Raw genomic sequence first — 21,543 nt, forward strand, 5'->3', positions numbered from 1 at the left:
CCAAAGCTGCTCTAATTTATAAACTTTTGTTAGATACTATTGTGCTTAGACCTAAAACTCTTACTGAAATTGCTTGGGAAACTGATCTTCCTATCTCATTTCCTGTTGATGTTTGGGATCACCTATGGTGCAAATTGTTTAAGACATCGATTTCAGCTCGAATTACTCAGTCACTTTTTTTTATATATCATAGAGCTCTTATCACCCCTGTTAGCATTGCAAAATTCTCTTCCACGTCCTCCCCCCTCTGTTGGTCCTGCGCCTCTCTCCCAGGCACACTCAAACATCTACTGTTTGATTGCGCCTCTGTTCTTGCTTTTTGGAACTCAGTTTGGGATTTTTGCATGCGTATTTTTCATCTCCCTGTGTTGAAAATAGCAATGTGTATGTACATAAGCGGCGTTCATTTGTGTTCACTGTACCCCTTGTTGTAAGCAGAACGGATATCGCTAAAACACTGACTGTGTCATCCCGCTAGCATAGACCCATGCACACACGTACACGACAGCCATTTTAGGTATCATGGTCTCCCAGTTTGCGATCGATCACCAGCGCCCCTTCCCTGACCCTGCAAGCTTCCCCCATGTACCCTGACTGCCCCCGCTCTCACACGCACAAGTCATGAGCCCTCCCCTCCCGCATGACTCTGTCTCTGAGAAATCGCACCCCGCGCCTGACCAAACCCCTCCTGTCCCTCCATGAATACCCCTCCTTTGATGACCTCTTCCTCTGAACCTAATTGTCTACATGGACCGCTGGTCATCCCTTAGCCTGAGGATACAGTTCATTGCCCACTACTGTATGCACTCGCCTCTCTTGAAAGGAGCCACTATTGATCATGACCACCCCAGACCCTGAGACTCGATCAGGAGCACACATTCCAACGGAATCAACAGCACACTCAGCTGCATGACAGCCCCCTCCTATTGTATGGAGGATAAGGGCCCCTACTGTAGCCACGTGTTGGAATATCTTCGTACTTTACAATGTCTTGATTGTAATGAAGGATGTGTGTGTGTCATAAACCTGTGTATAAAAGACGAAGCCTCAGAGAAACTTGTTAGAGCACCTCCCGAAGACACTATGTGAGTGTCCCAAATGACATGCTCTCCTCATGAGTAATAAACTCTGTTCTTGTTTTCCTACTTCCAGTGCCCGTCTCTTCATTTGGTAATTATTTATGATGGGAACGAAGAGTCGCCCTGCACCAGCAGCCTGGGCATCGGGTGCGAGATGGGCTGACTTTTCAACAATTGGCGTCCCAACGCGGGGCCCATCAGCGACATAAGGTCCGGTAAGAGAGGTCCAGACGATGGGGTGAACATCTAAATGATTGGAGTATACCTGCCTTGAGAGGGCCCTCGTCCGGCTGCCGATTGAATGAACTTCACCGATTCCGAACGGACCTCTCTCAAGTGACCTATTGTCCTGACTGGAATCCCACAGGACTGCTGCGGTAAAAACATGGAGAAAAGAGAACGATCGGGCGCTGGAAAAAGGAAGGCGAAGAACTGTCCACATGGTCCGGTCCGGGTAAGGTCGTGACACACGACAAATTGCGAAATTGATTGATTGATTGTTTGAAAATACTAGTATTACTTATTGATTGTTTCTGAGAGATTCTCTATTTGCAAACAAGCACAGAGTCGCCATACTCTGTTTAGTCTTTGCAGATAGTGAAGGATAGGTAATGCAGACTTTTGTCCCCATTGTAATCCGTCATACCTATTTTTCTCCCAATTGATTGATTGATTGAATCGAGCATTGAATTGTTCGAAGTTGGTTCTCTTAAGGATCTTCTCTGTCTGCAAACGGGGAAGAATAGGAATATTCTCTCTCCCTTTGCAGATAGTGAAGGGTAGGTAACGCAAACCTTTAACACGTCGTACCTATTTCATTCCTCATTGATTGATTGTTTGCCCGAACATTGACTGTTTGGAATTGGTTCTTTTTGGAGGTATTCTCTATTTACAAACAAGCACAGAGTCGCCATACTCTGTCTAGTCTTTGCAAGTAGTGAAGGGTAGGTAATGCGGACCTTTGTTCCCCATTGTAATATGTCATGCCTATCTACTCCCCACTGATTGATGCACCAGTCTCACCCGGACCATTTACTAGAGATAGGTCACCTGGCCCGACCAGAGAGCACCCCTAGTGAAAAGGACATATACAATAATAACGAAGTGATCACTGTATCCTGTTAACAGAAACTTTAGCATGAAACAACCTGGAAAGAAAGGAATAGGAAAACGAAAATCAGTAGGCCACTGATGAACTTTTTATTAAATAACGAACAAGAAAACGATAACAATACTTAATGATAAAATCTATTATTGTCCTAGAAACAAGAAACGTTAGAAATAAGCCCGTAATAAGAAACCTGAGAACAGTAAGAGAAACCAAGCGTGGCATTGCAACGGCCACAAGGCAACGAGGTTTCATCGCCCCTCATTGTTCCAAACATGTCTGTCCCACCGCCTGCCACGCCCAATAACGGCAAACTGGGAAAGATACAAGTCAGCAGACATCCGCCCCCATTCTGGAAATTTCCAAAGTGCAACAGGTTTGCGGCTACGCCCAGCCGGAAGCAACACATATAGGGCGGGTCCTGCTGCCAACAGTCGGCCGGAGATCATCACGTAGGGTGTAGCCGGAGGAGAGGCCGAGGCCGAGGCCGAAGGGACCCGGCCAAGGGGACTGCTACGACAACCCTGGAGAGTTGCAGGGGGGGGAATGTCTATGTCCTCGACCCTCCCCTCTCTCTCCCAGTCTGGACCAGCATCCATGGAGGGCCTGGGAGTGGAGAGGCCACTACACGAAAGGCCCAGGAGAGGCGCCAAGCGCCAAGGTCTGTCCCAAGGATGGACTAAGGGACCCGTTCCTGGGGCCAGGGCGAAGAGCGTCCTGCCGCCATCCACCGGCGGCCCGGCCCGAAAACATGCCAGGCGCCACTTCTTTCTTCAATAATGGCTGCGACAACCCTGGGGGGGAGGGATGTCTTGCACATGCCTCCGACCCCCCCCCTCGTCCTCATCGCCTGGTTTCGCCATAACAAATGTCAAGCGAGACGCCGTGGGGTGCACTGGGAGGGAGAGACGGTGCGAACAAGTCTCTCCCGCCTCCCCAGGTGGAGGCTTCCCAGCTGCACCCTCAGCGCTCCAGGCGCCCGGAAAAGGGTTCTTCCACTGTGGCGATGCTGCAACGCCTCGCCCGGCAGGGTGGAGCCCATCCGCTCATTTGACCCCGCGATCGCCGGTAGCTGCCGAACTTTCAAAATGGCGATCGACCTGGCAAGAGCGGGCCCAGCATGAAGGAATGGCCCGGTCACTTGTTGACTCCACCACCATAGTTCTCCACAACCTTGAAGATTCTAGAGGAGCCGCGGGAGTCCCCGACCCCCGCAGATACCCCCGATAGGGAATGACTGCCATAATTGCCCACGGAACGATGGAAATATAGCCGCGGGACGTTGGCGCTCCCATGCTGGCGCCAGCCTCAGTTTGAATGACTAGAATCCTGCAGACTACAGTTCGGATCAGTTCCGGTGAAAGCACAGTATGACCCGGTAGGAACATTGTTGCCTCCCTCCCCTTTTTGATTGATGGTTCAGACCACCGATCCCTTCTTTTACCCTTTTACGGAACTTTTGGACTGCCGAAAGAAGCTCTGGGCCAACCACGAGTTAGTAGACATTTAGACTATGCCTGGTCTGCCTGACTGCACCCAAAATGGCGCCGATGCAAATGAAACTTTCAACTCCTTGTTGTACCCCGATTGTTCAGCCCTGGTGTCATGAGATATGTATGGAGGGGTTTTTTAACCACATGAATTGATATAGGATGTGTACTGATTACATGTTCGGACAATTAATGGATTCAGGATGTGTACTGTCAGTTCGGGAAATGAATTGATATGGGATGGGTACTGGTTATAGGTTCGGACAATGAATTGATATTGGATGGGTACTGATTATGTGTTCAGACGGTAAATTGACATCAGATGGGTATTAATTGAACATTCGGACAATGAATTGTTGTTTAAGTTTTGCACATCATGATTATTGAAAGTTGGAAGCCCAACACTTATGACACTCGCTCATACTGAAGTCTCGACATGATTTTATTGCGCTTTTCGCACTTTTATTATGAAATAAACGACCACTGACTCAGCTAAAGTTTTTACTAATAAAGTATCCCCGCATCTACAGTTCCAGCCTGCTCCGTGGCCGGCCCACGGGGTTGTAGGCCCATATTTATGCACCGACATTCTTATTAAAGATTTTTGGAAAAAGCAAACATAGTTGTCACGTGTGAATTGGTAATTTTCGAATAAATGACCACTGTTTAAAGGATTAAAAAGTATAGTGCGTAGAAATATTGCAAAAATGAAGGGTCCAAGTTTTCGTTGTGTGCGTTTTTCCTTTTTGTGCAGCCAAAGAGCAACCGCTAAAAATTCTGGTGTTTAGCCTATACTTTATGTGCTACCTGTATAAAAGAGTCACACTAACGGTCCACCCGGGCTTGAACGCCCAGTTGGCAGGGACTGCATCCCGTGGAGATAGGCCGAGTATGCAGTAAGTAAAAGCCTTTCTGGGTTTATGCACGCTAATGTGTCTATCAATATAGCCCCTGCCCCCCCCTTCTTTTTCCCTCTCTCTGCAGGTCACATCGGAATATCGATCAGTGTATGAAAACGGTGATCTAGCGGACGAAGAGACGGGAAAAAAGGGTTTGATTATGGTACCTAACCGCAACAAGCAAACCATGACTATTTTCTCTCTCTGAACTTAGTGCCTGGGAGGGCAGCCTGAAGGGGAAACCACAAAATGTAACTTCGCTTGGCACCCCGAATAGTACAACTAAAATGACGTGCGCTAATGAATAAGCACCCCACAATTAATTAAATAGGGAAGGTTAAGGAATATTTTGGGGTGAGGTACATTTAAAATCTACTGCATCCTTCTTCGCACCCTCCTAGACATGTAACTTCAAGCTGCCCCATTGTTCTCCAACTGACACCAACCGTTGTCTCAGCCTGGAAACGCATTTGCAAAAAATAACTCGAATAAACCACCGTGAGCATTAGCCCGACCAGGTTAGTTCATGACCAATTGCCAAAGGCATAAGTGTGTACAATCAAAGCCACCAGTAAGGGCAGCCGACGGTTAAAAGAGAAGAAAAAGGTAAAAAGAGCTTAGGATGCTAAGAATGCACAGCATACAGAAAAAGATCATTTTTGGCCAATAACTGTTCTATGTTTTGTCTTGGATTTTTGTATATAATACATGTATTGTCTCCCCCGTCTGAGTTTGTGTGTACGTGATGCATGAATCTACGTCATCCCTCTGCTTGTGTTTCCGTGTCACTTAACCCCTGTTGTTCTGTGTTGTGCGCGCACTGAATGGTCCATTATTGTACACGTCTCTCTCTCTCTCTCTCTTTCTCTCCCCATGTCATACGTGTACCGAATGGACCATTTAGGGTGCGGGTTCTCTCTCTCTCTCTCTCTCACTCTCTCTCTCTCTCTCTCTCTCTCTCTTTCTCTCTCTCTCTCTCTCTCTCTCTTTCTCTTTCCAAAAGCCCCGTTTTCTCTTTTCGTGTGTGATGACGTTGTGCTTTCCGGCACAAAACATTATTGGATTTTCCTCAAACGCAAAGGTGTTCAGCAAAATTGACCAAAACCAAAACAATTGTGACTTGCCATATTACTACCTCTCCTTTCTGCAAAACGATAGAACCCGAGTTGGTAATGAAGGAAAGGACAGGTAAGACGACGGATGTCCCCTAATCTGGCTTTTCCTAAGGGAACTATAACGTCAATGGTCTTCTGTTTCTCAGCTCGTTAGAAATACGATCCCCAATGCCCCGATTGTCCCACCCCCCTGCCCTTAAATGTGGATGTCCAGAATACCCCACTTCTCCCGATCGACCCCAGCTCCCTGTCCAAAACGTCCCCTTTCCCCCGATTAACCCCAGCTTCATGTCATCTACCCTCGAAAGCGAAATTGATGACCTTGATTAACGTTCACTCCCCAAGAAGAGCATGTTTTACGTCCACCCCCTCCCCCTTCTTCATAACGATAACGCCCCACTTACAAGAGTTAGCCGACCCCGAAGGGAGATGTAAGATGGTCGATACTTGGGTTAAAGGGAAGGACGAGTCTCTACATAAGGACTCGATTTTGAGTTTGATATAATACACTGTGTATAAAAGTCCAATTTCTCTCCACGTACGTCACGAATGAGCGCCGAACAGGGTTATGAATTCCATAAGCAATGCACTCCTACAGACTCCATAAATGACGACTTCTGACTGTGACCGATGAACTTATCCCCCACCTACATAGGATTGGGGACGGAATTGAGATGTATAAATGTCTTCTCCTGCCAGTTTTTCTAAAACTTGTTTTCTACCCATTCAAAGATATAATCACCGGAGGAAAGGAGCTGGACGTAACGCACAGCCTGGCCACAGATCATGGAGCACGTGTGATGACCAAAGGTGGAGCCGCAGAGCAACGAGACGCGGGACGAGGCATAACTTTCAAACTCGGCAGATGAAAGAATGAAGGGCTACCTTGAAGCCCTCGACTTGCTGACCCACTCGTGCCTGAAGTCCCCGTCCCCTTTTGAGTCCGACTGTTGGGCTTGCCTGCTCATTGTCCGTTGCTCCCTTGGTCTCTTGGTGTGTTCGAAGATCTGGCCCCACTCCGCCCTCTCTTCCCTCGATTATTCAACAAACTCTTTCATATAAACTTTTGACTATAGAATGAGGTTTTGCCACGGAAAAAGAAAAGACACGCAGGTGCCCAGCTTGAGGCACCCCTAAGAAAATAAGTTAGGAAACAGGACTGTGATCTAACAGCAGAGGACTGATCGCACCCTGCAACGTGTAAGGATGAATCTGAGCTGGACCTATAGCTCCACCGCCGGTGCTCAGCAGCGCCAACAAAAGAAGACGGACTCTGTTAAAAGACATTGCGACAAAGACCCTCCCCCTTTCCAGAACTTTCTACTCACCCCTTGCGAATTGAATCCCTCCCTCAACCATTTTTTTGTATTGCCTTTTAAAATGTTTCATCGGTCACTCATGTAGTTAGTTTTTCAAAAGTCTCTTATAGTACTGACAAGACCCGAAGGTATCAGAGCATTTTTTTCTGTATGTTGATGTCACTGGAGAGAAAATGTGAACTTGATTTTATAATGTGTCGGAACATTTCTCCTTGATTCTTGACTCCGACTAAATATTATGCCGATCTCTAGGCTTGTATGAAGAACCCAACAAATGTAAATTAACATGTAGTGCATTCTGCCTATTGCATCGACTATGTAGAAATTGAACTCGCTTATGTAAAAAAGCGGCGACTGTTGAAAATAGCAATGTGTATGTACATAAGCGGCGTTCATTTGTGTTCACTGTACCCCTTGTTGTAAGCAGAACGGATATCGCTAAAACACTGACTGTGTCATCCCGCTAGCATAGACCCATGCACACACGTACACGACAGCCATTTTAGGTATCATGGTCTCCCAGTTTGCGATCGATCACCAGCGCCCCTTCCCTGACCCTGCAAGCTTCCCCCATGTACCCTGACTGCCCCCGCTCTCACACGCACAAGTCATGAGCCCTCCCCTCCCGCATGACTCTGTCTCTGAGAAATCGCACCCCGCGCCTGACCAAACCCCTCCTGTCCCTCCATCAATACCCCTCCTTTGATGACCTCTTCCTCTGAACCTAATTGTCTACATGGACCGCTGGTCATCCCTTAGCCGGAGGATACAGTTCATTGCCCACTACTGTATGCACTCGCCTCTCTTGAAAGGAGCCACTATTGCTCATGACCACCCCAGACCCTGAGACTCGATCAGGAGCACACATTCCAACGGAATCAACAGCACACTCAGCTGCATGACAGCCCCCTCCTGTTGTATGGAGGATAAGGGCCCCTACTGTAGCCACGTGTTGGAATATCTTCGTACTTTACAATGTCTTGATTGTAATGAAGGATGTGTGTGTGTCATAAACCTGTGTATAAAAGACGAAGCCTCAGAGAAACTTGTTAGAGCACCTCCCGAAGACACTATGCGAGTGTCCCAAATGACATGCTCTCCTCATGAGTAATAAACTGTGTTCTTGTTTTCCTACTTCCAGTGCCCGTCTCTTCATTTGGTAATTATTTATGATGGGAACGAAGAGTCGCCCTGCACCAGCAGCCTGGGCATCGGGTGCGATATGGGCTGACTTTTCAACACCTGTTCCCTTTTCACTGCTACATGTTTTTTTAGGCTCTCAATCTGATATTTTAGACTTACATTCATATAATGCTAAACTATTTGATCTTTTCATTGCAATTGCCTTTAAAGTCATTTTGTCCTGTTGGAAGGATAATACTAAACTGTCTGTTCATACATGGTGGAATTTCATATGTGATGAGCATAGAATTGCAATTGCTTCTTCTGCTGTCACCTTAAAAATTAAATCTGATCTTACCTGGCTTCCTTTTTCTAACTACTTATCATCCCCCTCCTCTTCCTAACTTTTCCTTCTTTTCTCCCTCTCTCTTTCTTTTCCTTTTCTCCTCCTACTTTCTTCTGTTCCTTTCTTCCTTTTCTCACATTATCTGAACCACTTCTTTTCTTCATCTCCCTTTCCTTGTCTTTTCACATTGGTTCTGATTTTTTGTATACTGTTATATTATGCTGTACTCTTCTTAAACAAAATAAAACTTTATTAAACTGAAAAAAAAATCTCCCATTAAAAATAAGCTCCCCTTCCCATGATAGTAATTCTATATTCAACCAATCAAATAACCGTGGCTCATCTTTGTTAGAACCGTATATGACACAAAACACATAAATGCTATCTTCTAGCCGGATTTGCATTATTGCCCACCGCCCTCCCTTATCTGCTGCAGTTTCGATAACTTCCCCTTGCCAATGTCTTTTCTTTAGAATTGCAACCCCTTTTATTGGCGCATTTAAAGTGGTACAAACCACCAGTTCATATCCCAATTGATTCAAGAGTTTTTTATCTTTAAAGCAGATATGTGTTTCCGTTAGCATAACCAACTGAGCATCATACATTTTCAATTCTTGAAAAACTAAATTTCTTTTGGTCTTATTGTTCAGGCCTGATACGTTCCAAGCGAGGCAACTGCAATACATCATTTTATGTAAAACAAATCAAAAAACACTTCCCCTTTCTTATCACTCTTTAAAGTTTTCTTTCTTGCTAATAATATTTTATCTTCATTTTGACTTGCCATGCCAATTTTAATTTTCTCCCCCCTCTTCCTCCCACCCACTCTCCCCGATTCTGCACACCCCCCGTACCATAGGAAAACACCCCCCCTTTATACCTGCTGCCGTTGGTGGGGCAGCCTCCTGAAGGTGCAGCCACCTGCCTACCTCCCACCTACCTCATTAAGTATATCATTCCCCCCTTCCGCGATCATCAAGTTATCATTGATTTATCAGATTGGTCAGGCCCCTGCAGATAGCAATCACATGGAATTGACATTCCTGAATATATTATCTTATATCTTATAGCTTATGCATTAGTGATTTTTTCTAACACCATTTCTGCCTCCTTACCTGGTTAAGATAATACGTGTGGCCAGCTTTAATAACTTTTAAACATGCAGGTTCTTGGATGAAAACATGAGCCCCTACGGCTTTGAAAGAATCAATTAATTGACGCAAGTTCCATCGTCTCTCCATGGTAGTTTTACAAAGGTCAGACCGAACAAAAAAAGTCACATCTTCTGTAACTATGGGAGAATTAGGTTTTGCTTTTAGAGATACAGCCTGTCTCAGTAAAAAGTTTCCAAAATAAATCAAAAACGGACGAGGAAACTTATTGTTTCTGTTTCTGTTAACTAGTGGCAATCTATGAACTCTTTGAAGCTGAGAGTCCCAGTCCCAATCTGCGATATCCGGGAATGCACGTTGAAATAATTTGACTATATATGCCCTAGGATCTGCCCCTTCAGCCCCTTCAGGGACCCCAAAGAGTCTGAGATGTTGTCTTCTTTCTCTATTTTCCATGTCTTCAATCTTAAATTGTAAAGCCCGCATCTCATCCTCATGACCGGAGCTTTTCTGCTCATATTTGACCGCAGTTTCTTCTATATGTGCAACTCGATGTTGTAGCTCTTCCACTTCTTGAGTTATCGTATTCAATTTGCTATTAACTTCAAGTAAGTACGATTGAGTTTTAGTATTGTCCCCCTTCAGTTGCATAAAGTGTTGCTGTGCTTCTTGCCTCTGATCGGTGAGCATACTTAAGATTAAAGCCAGAGAAGGGGTCCCCAATGGTGCGTCAGGAGGTGATACTTCCTGATGTGAATCATTCATATCTTGCCTGACATAATCTGTTTCTTTAGCTGCCATGCAAGCAAGATCCTTTGAACTGGGAGCCATTTCATTAGTTTCTTCTCTTACAATAGAATCTTGTTGTTGAAGGCTCTGTGTTCCCATGGGAACCTCCATAATTGATTGACTTGGAGATGTAGACGGAGTTGCATTATCCACATCTTGATTATCTTGTAGTGGAGTTGATGGCCCCGTGGAGCTGTTTCCTGATAGACATAGAGCCATTGATTTTACCCCTCCCTTAGCTTGTATCCACTTGCGTAATGGGCTGTCATCAATAATTGGTTTGCCTCTAGTATTAGCATGAGTTATGGCAGAGGAAAGAGTAGAAGGATTAGTATTCTTCTTATTTTTTAATTTACTTTTAGCTTTCCCTCTTCCTTTTTTCCGTGCCACTGTTTTCCAATTATCCTGTGGAAAGTTCACCTCATTGTCCTCCTCTTCGTCAATCAGTTCCTCATATTCATCATTAGACTCTACTTGTTTTCCCTTAGCCGAGACTGAATTAAGTATATCTGTTGCCTCATCTGCCAGGGTTTCAGAGTTCACCTGAGAGAGCGTAGTGTTAGCTGCATTACTTCTTAAGCCCTTCTCTCTGTCCATATCTGAGCTTCTTATTAGCTCCGTATCTACTGGATCTAGGGCTTGCACCTGTGGCTTAACTTTGTCTTTTTCTCCATCTTTGTCTTTATCATTATGAACAACTATTATATCTGTATCAGAGCGTACTACAGGCAATTCTGTAGTTGCCACATCAGTCCCAACAGTCTCAGCGATACTAACGTCAGTTCTTACAACACTCTGCATATCAATCACCATAGCCACATTGTTTTCCTTATTTGTTTGCATAGTATCTTCAATATTAATGCAGTTTACTGTGGCCGCTAGGCTTACATCTGTATTAGCCCCTTTAGCTTTGGTAACATTGTTTTTATCGCAAGCTGTAAGCACTAGGGATCGCAATAGCTGTTGCTTACCAGTCATTATTACAGCTATCTCCTGTTTCCCGGTAGCAAACAAGTTCTGTGACCCAGCTACAGCTCCATCCTTTCCGTGAGACTTGGCTGGAGTTTTCACTTTATCGGCCGCTGCCGCCGCCGCCGCCGTCAACCTCTTCTCTGCCACGATATTATTAGCAGCTGAGGCTGCCTGTGTAGCGTTCTCCTCGGTATTTGTTATCCCTTTCGTGGTCCTAGTGCTCCGCGGTTGGTTCTTCGGAGCCATATCCGTGCTTGGAACCTCTGTACAGGGAAAGTATCCCGTAGCTGAAGGTCCCTTCAACTCTCGATCGTTGAGCCAAAGGGCGCTGGTTGCGCGTCCTGCGCTGATTAGTACACCGGTTCCCGGACCCGAAGAGCCAAGCCAGGTCAGCAGGGTCCAGCGAGCCCAGCGGGTGTAGCCAGTCTCCGCCCACAGCTCATGGCTAGCCCTGCCGCAGCCTCCTGCAAACAGAAGCCGCATCCAATTTCGGCTGTACCTTCGGTTTCAAAGACGATTTTTCCAGGTGAATCTGAAACCGTTTCTTTGCTAATCGGTCAGAATTTCATTAGGCTTTCTCTCTATCCGCCGTCAGTGAAGTGGTGGGAGCGGCGTTCTCGAGCTGCACCGGGCGGCGTCTTCAATCCGCCATCTTGGTTTTCCACCAGCTCAGTGCCTATTCTTTCCATGTCAACACAGGATAGTAGATCAAATAAGTGTGTGATCATTTTCACTTTTCTTTTGAGCTAAACAAAGTCCGAGATGTTTCAAAAATACTTGTAATGTCTGAGCATGGGAATCGCAAAAAACACAGTTGATGGACAGAATGTAGAACAATGTCATACATTCATCCCAGTACAAGGATCTGGGCCTAAATCCATCGTTTTTTTGCACTCCACACCACCCTGGGTTAGACACTGGCTATATGCAAATCAGCTCTGACCCTGTGCCTGTGCATGGGAATCAACACGATATTTGAAGGAGAACTCCTGGTAAATTTCAAACAGCTCCTTTGCAGAATTACAGAGGAGTTAATCATAGTGTTACTTATGTACACCTGATAATAGGCATGACTGTTATCTTTGTCTTCAGCCCATCTCAACTTGCGCTACTTGTGTTCAAGTTGCAGACACCTATGCTTCAGATTGTTTAGGTCCTGTGCAAGCCAGGGATTATCCTAGGTTCTATAGTAATTACTTTTCCACTTCTCTTGAGCTTCCCAGTTCAGCAATCAATTTTGCCTTCCTTTGTAGCTCTAGATGGAAGGTTATTGGAAATCAGACTTCAGTGTGCATATCAGAGTCGAATGGGAAGTCATCCGATTCCAAGTAGGTTTGCACAGTCCCACTCAGGATTTTTGCTCCAGGGGAATGCAAATGCCCCTATTAGGTGGATATTAGCCACCGGAGTCACGTTCTTAGGGTGTTCCCTTTCAATCAATCAATCAGCATTTGTATAGCGCAGCACTGTCATCCACAGGGGTATCTGGGCGCCAAAGATGTATCACCTCAGTTGAAAAGCCAGGTCTGCCAGGGAGGGTGCTGTTTGAAGATGGAGGAGTAGTTCACGCCAGGTCTTGGAGGCAATGTGGGAGAAGGAGCAGCCTCTGCTGCAAAGGATGCAAGGGTGCGCATGTGCAAGAAAGGAGGAGCACAGGTGTCTTGCGGGTAGATGGAAGTTCAGTTGATGGCTGATGTTGGCCGGTCCTTGATCGTGTAGAGCTTTGTAGGCATGCACAAGGATTTTAAACTGGTATCTCTTCTTGATAGGGAGCCTGGGGAGGGTCCTTAGGTGGGGGTGATGTGAGTCAGTTTGGGGAGGTTCAGGATGAGCCTAGCTGCAGTGTTCTGCATGGTCTGAGTGGGATCCATCTGAAGATTCTGCAGAGCGTGTGAAGGGTGTGGAAGCAGAAGGAGGTGAATGCGGTGACTTGTCGTTTCATGGTCAGTTGGCTGTCGAGGATGATGCCTAGGTTGCGTGCATGGTCTGTCGGTGTGGGTGTTGGTCCGAGGTCTGCTGGCCACCAGCTGTGGTCTCATACGGATGTGCTCTGCTCGAAGATCAGAACTTCTGTCTTGTTGGAGATGAGTTTGAGGCAGTGTGTCTCATCCAGTTGGCTAAGTTGGTCATGGCATCGCAGGAGTTGGTTCTGGAAGTGGAGGGGTCTTCGGTGAGGGAGAGGATAAATTGAGTGTCATCTGCGCATGAGATTATGTTGAGGCCGTGGGATCTGATGATGTCTACGAGGGGGGTCATGTAGATGTTGAACAAGGTTGGGCTGAAGGATGATCCTTGGGGTATGCCACATAGGATGTCCTTGGGTTTGGAGGTGAAGGAAGACAGCTGGATGCTCTGTATGCATCCTATAAGGAAGGAGGCAATCCACTTGAGGGTGTTTTGCTGTATGCCGATGTTGTAGAGTCTGTTGATGAGAGTGTGCTGGGAGACGGTGTTGATCGCTGCCGAAAGGTCGAGGAGGATCAAGGCTGTAGTCTCTCTGTGGTCGAGGAGGATTTTGATGTCATCTGTAGCAGAGATAAGCGTGGTCTCAGTCCTGTGGTTGGCACAGAATCCTGATTGGGAGGTCTAAAGTAGGTGGTTGTGTTCCAGGTTTTCAGTGAGCTGTTGGTTGAGGACCTGCTCGAGTACTTTGGCTGGATAAGGGAGCAGGAAGATCGGTCAATAATGTTTAAGTTTGCTGGGGGTCAGCAGAGGGTTTCTTTAGGAGGGTTCTGACTTCTGTGTGTTTCCATCTGTCCGGGAAGACTGCTGTGGAGATGGGGGTGTTGATGATGATGGTGTGTTGAGTGCTGATTAGGTTAGTTCCGAGCTTGAAGAGGTGGTGGGGGCATGGGTTGGTAGGTGCCCCAGGGTGGATAGATGACATGATGGCTGTGGTGATCTGAATTGTGAGCGGGGCACAGGTTGTGACCATTCGGCTTCTGGTCATACCAGTGGAGAAACTGCAATGAAGAAACTGCACTCTCTTTGAACGCCTTTTGCTGCTTTTGTTCAGTGTCCAGCCAGCTCAACTAACTCTTCTGTCACAATTCTCAAGGTTTCCCCCATGGAGCCTTCTCTGTTTTGTACAGAGATGCATTTATCAGCTGAAATGCCTCCTTAATGAGGTCCTTGCCTCTCAATGTTTTTGGTGGTATGGTGCAAGCCCTTGAAGGCAGTCAGTGTGAAAGACTCATTCCTGTGTGCTTCTCCGACAAGGGAAAGGGGGTCAATGATTGGAAAACTCTATTATGTTTATCTTGGCTTTTAGTCTGTCTTCACTGGAAGGTATTGCAGTGAAATCTCAGGCACACAGCGGCTCACTTATTCAAACCACAATATTTTGCCATTGTCAAGAGGAAATCTCCTAATGGGTAGCTTACCTAGGTGTGTCTGAAGATGCACCTCTCTCAAGAAAAATACATCACAATGCAATAACAGTCCATTTCTGCTCCCAGAAACCAGTTACCTCTCCAATCACTCTGTAACCGTATCTTTGCCAAGGGCACTGTAAAGCACTCTGCTATCTTTTGGTTGGATTAGCACTCTACAAATACTAGATGTGTACACACCTCCATCCAGAAGACCATTATCACACGCACACTAGGCTCAGCTCTGAAACTCACCTCCTTGCTGTAGATCCGCCAACCTGTATTAGCCACAATAGTGTTTCTAGTTCACCAGACAGCAACCAGAGGAAAAGCAGACTTAAGCCTAACAAAAAAGTCTTGCCAGATAAAGGTAGGCTGACATCAAGAAATAGTGTCACCAACAGTTAGTAAAACATAGAAAAACCTGGTATTGTTGATCATGACAATGTCCAAAACTGTTTAATGTGAGGAAAAAAGCACACAAAATGATTACTGGCGAAAAAACAAAGGTGATATGTCCAATCATGATCCTATAATATCAGACAAAAAGGAAAAATAAAGACAAAATAACCTGGGTTTCAAGTAGGCTTTATGACAAAAACCTAGAGCACTGCTTTCACAATGTTGTGTGGTAAGCATCAGTGCCCAACAAAATAACATGATTCAAGATCTCCTTCTTGACAAGAGTAGGGATTAGAGGCTGATCTGACTCTTGTGTATCCCAGACCAGAGAAACTTAGAATCCACTTTTTAAAACGTAACCAGCTTTGTTTTCTAGCAGATCTTTTGAGTGAAACATTACTGTAATTATTTAAAATTATCTCTCGAGTAAAACCAGGTGCAAAGGGTATCTGGGCCCTGTTTTACATTCATGCCTACAAGACGTATGAGTACAAATTTCACTTATTTCTGTCTTTGTGCGGCTAGGTTTTCTCTCCTGTAATCCAATGCACTAACAGCCAAAATTAATGTTTGCACTAGTTACTCGCCATTTTCAGCCCCAGACTCTAAATTGGGTGCAAAAACACTGCGATTATCTGAGGCAAAAGCTAAATGCATAGGAGTGTTTTTGCACCCATATTTACTAGTTCATATAAATATCGCCTTATCAGTGATTTAAGATGGTGTGTGGTAGGTGCAAAATCAGTAGAAGGTCAAAATAAGCAGATTTTAACAAATTTTCCAAGTTGATATTAGTAAATTATCTTCAAATTTAGGGTTGGGCCGAGGATTGGTTTTACAACCAGGGCAAAGAGACTTTTGACTCTCCAATACCTCCAGAAGGTTGAAAAGTTTTCTGCTTTTGCATTTTGCACTTGTAATTACTTGGATATAAGCAGGAGCTCTACAAATAAACTAAAATGATGGAATACGTCATAGTACACAGCAAACAGCGGCATTTGAATTCAATAGTTTTAGAAATATTAAAAATACATGATGCAGTAAGAAAGGTGGAGGATGAAACTTGAGACAGTACAACAATCAATATTTTGTTCATTGGTATGGTCTTCATTGCAGAGGAGAAGAACTTTGGAGGCAGTTCTGAATACACGTAAGCCGGATACAGGATGGGGCCTAATAGGTAAAAGGTTTGGATACTAGAAAGGTTTAGAAACAACCAAGCATGTTAGTTGGAGAACAGTGTACAGCGAGAGATGGTTGGCAAAGCCGTGGACGTGTAATTGTGAATGGCTGTGAAGACTCTACATATTCCACAGACTGGCAGATAACCAACCAATCTAGTGCTAGCAGTAGTAGGTAAGAGATAGTTCATACCAAAATTAAATATTTCCCTAGGTGAGAAGAGTATAGAGTAAGGTCGAGAAAATGGCTTGCTCATCACTAGTGTATTTATGACAGTTCTGGTGATTTGAAATTGGCGTCAGGTTCATATTGTCTTGATGCTCAGGTGTTGGACTATGCTTTCCATGGCTGTTTTAGTGATAAATGACTATGATAAATGATTCCAAGAGCATGTTTAGGACAATCTCAAGGTCTGTATCGAGGAAGGGGGAGGGATGGGATAAAAGTATTTGCGGAAATGAGATGGGATGGGCAGGCAGGCAGGTTGGAAGAAAGTAAGCTATTTCAGTTTTCAATGGACACAGCATGGAGGGGCCTAGAGCCATCCAATGATATAGGCTCGATATAGGAGCTGAGTGATGAGAGTCATAAAGGAGAAAATATGTGAGCATTGTCAACATAGAGGTTGTAGGAGAAACTGAAAGAGGACACAATATCAACAGTGGATGCAGTATAGCGAGAGAAATGAAGTACTGGACAACATAGCAGCCTACTGCAGGTGGTTCCCCGAAGCTGATTCCTGGAACTGCCTTGCCCTAGGACAGCCTCGCCTATATTTCATTGATGCAATACTATGTCATAGTACTTTCTATCTATATCACAACGCTTTTTTTTCTGTGGTAGCACAAAGCTTTGTGTTGACAAAAAAAAATCATTTTTTTACTGAAATCATTGGAAAGTGACATCAGTGTTTTGATTAAGCGAATGATATTTCCGGAAAGATAAGCACCATTTGCAATAATTGCTCTCATTCCATAATCACTCATTTGCCATCCTCTACAAGACGTGCACGTCACAGAGAAAGACGTGCATGCACAAGAGCACACTTTTAGCTCATTGGCAACATTTCCGAAGCATTTTAGAGAGTAAAATTCAAGAACCCCATATGTGGAATATGTCAGTCTTGTAATCCAATTATTCCTGACATTTAGTTTTGTTATTGATGACGCATTTAAAAAAAACACACAGAACCGGCTGCTGTTGACAGGGTACAGGACATGTTCGCCTGAGGAGCGCGGTCAGGGTCCCTCCTGAGAGCTTTTCTCATAAAAAAAAAAGTGTTAGTAGATTGTGCTCTTGAGAGCAAAAGATGAAACCGGCAGGGGAAAAAATTAGAACGCGAAGGCTGAGTGCAGTGTAGTGTACATCAAAGAAGCTTAATTCTACGGCGACTGCTCTTGTACCAGTGGCAAAGTATTCTCAGCAGAACCATTGCAAATCGTCGGGATTGTACTTTCCCGTTGCCAAATATGCTGTAATGGCCCCGGCTCCTCAGGCGAGGCGTCACCAGGCAGGCTTTGACAACAAGGTAGACCCGAGCGCGGGGGAGCTTAGCCTGTAAGGGTATGAACACCATGTTCCCTGTAATTAAGAAGCAGCCTATTCAACACTTAAGACAGTAATGTCATCCCATCTGCCAAGGCCCGCGCTGGCTGGCAGCGCGCCCCTGCGCCTGCTGCTGCTTCTGTTACCCACCTGATCCTCGGAGACCCGCTTTGATGGAGCGTTTATGCCAAGCTTTTCCAGTGGGTAGACAATCTGTCGTCGCGGCCGCACGGGAACCATGTAATGAAGGGCAGATGTCAGGGAATGGGCGTAGGGATTCTGAAAGAGAAAGACAAGCAGTCTCGGTTTAGCGCGGGAAATGTCAGCGGCGCTCGCGCTCTGCATTTGCAAACACAAGTTTCTTCGCCGGGCTGGCGGCGCGCGCAGGAGATAAAAATGTGCAAACAAACAAACGTACTCTTAGAGCAGAGGAATGAATAGCAGATAATGCCTGACACTAATGAAGATAATTACGAGAGTAATTACATTACTATCTCAGTGGGAATGACAGATAAACAAGTGCTTTGGTTTATAGGATTTTTCAGCGCAAGCATCTTCCCCAGGAGGATATCCGCTCCACAGCAATCATAAATCAGTCTGATTTGACCTCATTACGCGGTGATATCTGCTTTCTGTTAACCTTTCCTTGCTTGCTACAAGATACTCTACGAGGACTCTTCACAAAGCCCTGCCTGCCAAGCAGATGCAACAGAACAGAGAGCTGAATACAACAGCAACGTGCAAAAAGTATTACCTTGCAGCTGTTTCACGCAGGGAGATTCAAACATAAGCTTTGCGAGCATTTACCATTCAAAAACAACAATTAGAAATTCATTCAACTTTCTCAGAAAATCAGCTATATTTATCTAATGCCTAATAAAATTAAGGGCTCACAAACAACAGAATGTTTTGCTAAAAAAAACACAACTTGTTCCAAACTGAGAGCACACTGTTCAATATACACAAGATAAACAATTAATGATGTCTCATGTTATTCAGGGAACTTCCTGTGATCTGTAGGTTCCAGGAATGTTCCTTCTTTTTACGTTTATAGCCAACAGCGGCCCCTAAGCCTGTGGCTTTCTAGAGGCAGGAGAAAGCGAAAATTAATTGGGAGCCTGGTTAAAAATAAGGTGTAGGGAAAGACACGGGCTTGAGTGCGAGCTCTGTCAAATTACCCGAGAGCAGACCAAATCAACAAACAAAAATATGCTCTCTCCTCTGCAGATCACAGCAAATCATACCTCCCCCTGCTACGAACACCAGGAGTATAAATCAGCAGTTAACACACACCCTCACCCTCTGATGTTGCCGTCTCGTGATGTTTCCAAAATCTTATCACATCCCTGTAACCACTCCCCAAAACTCTGTTCTGCACCATCACCATCTCTACCCCTTGAAAAACCGTTCCTGTCTTGGCAACCTGGATTTCGCCTCATACTCTGCTCTTTTCGTTTCATGATTAGACAGGCCCGTGTCACTGTCCCCATCTTCCGTCCATACCCTTCAACAGTTTTGTTCTCCCTCCATTCGGTAAATCCAATATGCACCCGATACAAGATACCTTGCCCCCAAAACATTACACGGCTAACTTTCCTTCTGAGTCTTATTATGCCTAACCTCTTCATTCAGCCACTCTCTCCTAGTCATTGCTTAAACAAAATGTTTCAAATCTGCTGTGGTCCTACGATCGTAGATTCCTACTGTCTGGCCCTGTTTCTCCCTCCGGCTACTGCCCCTTCGCTCAAATCCTGTTCTCCACAACGCACATCTGGACCTTGTAAGAGATTGGAATGTGATGTGGAAATGTCAATACAATACACTACAGTGCAAGCCAATGCTGGAGCACCTAGTCTTCAGTTGACCCTCTGTTACTTCTCCAATCTCAATCGTCTCTGCCATCTCCAATCTGATTCTATGCACATTACTTAACTGTTACCGCGCTCCCTCATATTTCAGTCTCATCATCTGTCATCATAAACACATACCTGCCATCACCACTCCCCTATCTACTGCAGATTACCCTGCTTAATTTGGACTCATACTATCTTTGGAGTTAAAAGGTCAGCTCTTTTTTTTATTACACCTCTCAGAACAATCTTTTACTGTCTGATGGTGTGCTTATTTTAAGAATTAACAATCGACACTGGAAAAGGCTGCTGTCATGTTTAACTCCGCCAAAATAAATGTAATCTATTTTCTGGACCCACGGTATGAACACTCTGGATCATTTGTTTCTACTCTGATGATCCTCTGACTCCAACACCATCCACCACAAATCTAGACGGGCTCTTCAATTACCAATATGTGGCTTGATTCTAAATTCTTAATAGTCATTACAGCCACTATTAACAATTCAATATATGATGGGGGGCGTGGCTGAGCGCTGAACAAGATGGTGGCGACCTAACCCGGCTCCTGCACTGAGGAGCATTTAAGTATCCCCAATATCAGGATATAATATCTGCCATTCAGGATGAGGAATACCTATGCGAGTCCCTGGGACACCTGAGGAGGCGGTGGGTAGGCCTGTGGCACCGATTGAGGGTCTGAGGCACACGGTGTGGCCAAACGATCTGCCCACACTTTGTGCTATGGCCGTCTGGCGGGGCTGAGGACCTGTGCAGCTCCTAAGACTCCTGCATGGTGGTAGGCAGCCACGTCTTGTGCCTGCTGAGGACGCTTTAGAATGGGCTGCTCAGAGGTTGGCAGGTGGAGCAGCTGCTGGACCTGGAGACGCACTGCAGTGTGGAGGTGAGAGCCATTTGGGTCGAGTTCTAAGCCACAGCCTTTCTAGCCTGCAGGCGTTACTGGTGAACGAGCAGATGCCTACTAAAGACTTGGCCTGGGGCATAGCCTGTGTGCAGAAGAGAGGGACCAGGTGAGGTCGTGGGGCCGAACTGCTTGAAAGCCCTAGCAGGACAACGGTCCTGAGACTGTAGCGGTGACTTGCTTCTGGTTAAGGGATTGGAATCTACCCTGCACTGCACCTGGCGCTCTTCCCATTAACACACACTTCTTAAAAAGCTGTAAGATATTGGCAGCCACATGCAATTAAGGTCTGAGAAGTGCCGGAGACCACGTTAACGCACCAGAATAAGGACATGTGGTGGAGATAAGCCCATGAAAATAAGTAATCTTGGAGTGCCTGTGCGTGCCCATGCTAGCCTAGAAGTGGCGGAGTGTGAAACAAACCAACGACTCATACTGGTTGGCACCTTTTCTCTGCCTCATCGCAACCCTATATGACATACTAATTGCCCACTCAATGATGGGTAGAGACCCAGCACAAAAAAAGGTCCAACATAAAAGACTTGACAAATTTGCCTACCTAAAACAACGCACTTAGGATGATGAGTGGGGATAAGTGGGCCCACAGCAAAAGGAGGATGAGTGAACAATGCACTAGAGGAACTAACATTAAAATATCTGATGCTTGCAAAGCAAGACATGAAAAACACCTTAGAATCTAAGATAGACACTGTCTCTGTGGAAATGGGCCTGATATGTATGGATTTTAGAAAAGTCAGTGACAGGGGGAAATCTCTGGAAACTACGTTTGCAACACTAAAAGAGGAGGCCACCACTCTGCTATTCATTGTCTCCACTCTTAAAAAAAGATGATGTGGTGCTCCAGGTGTGGATGGAGAATACAGAGGGATGAGCAATAATCTCTGCCTGGTGAGAGTAAC

The 21,543-nt window shown here is 45.4% G+C and overlaps 1 protein-coding gene across 5 annotated transcripts in view; it reads right to left on the minus strand.

The window, feature by feature from the left end:
* CFAP61 (cilia and flagella associated protein 61) overlaps positions 1-21,543 on the minus strand; it is a 2,132,686-nt gene that overhangs the window by 1,367,577 nt on the left and 743,566 nt on the right. For 4 of the 5 annotated variants that reach the window (XM_078649333.1, XM_078649335.1, XM_078649334.1 and 1 more), the window contains exon 17: positions 18,002-18,130. The exons of the other annotated variant lie outside the window; for it this stretch is intronic. In XM_078649333.1, coding sequence (XP_078505459.1) covers positions 18,002-18,130 — 129 coding nt within the window. The remainder of the gene's footprint in view (positions 1-18,001; positions 18,131-21,543) is intronic. 5 annotated transcript variants of the gene reach the window in all.

This window comes from Lissotriton helveticus, chromosome 6 (assembly GCF_964261635.1).
Source record: "Lissotriton helveticus chromosome 6, aLisHel1.1, whole genome shotgun sequence".
Taxonomy (NCBI): domain Eukaryota; kingdom Metazoa; phylum Chordata; class Amphibia; order Caudata; family Salamandridae; genus Lissotriton; species Lissotriton helveticus.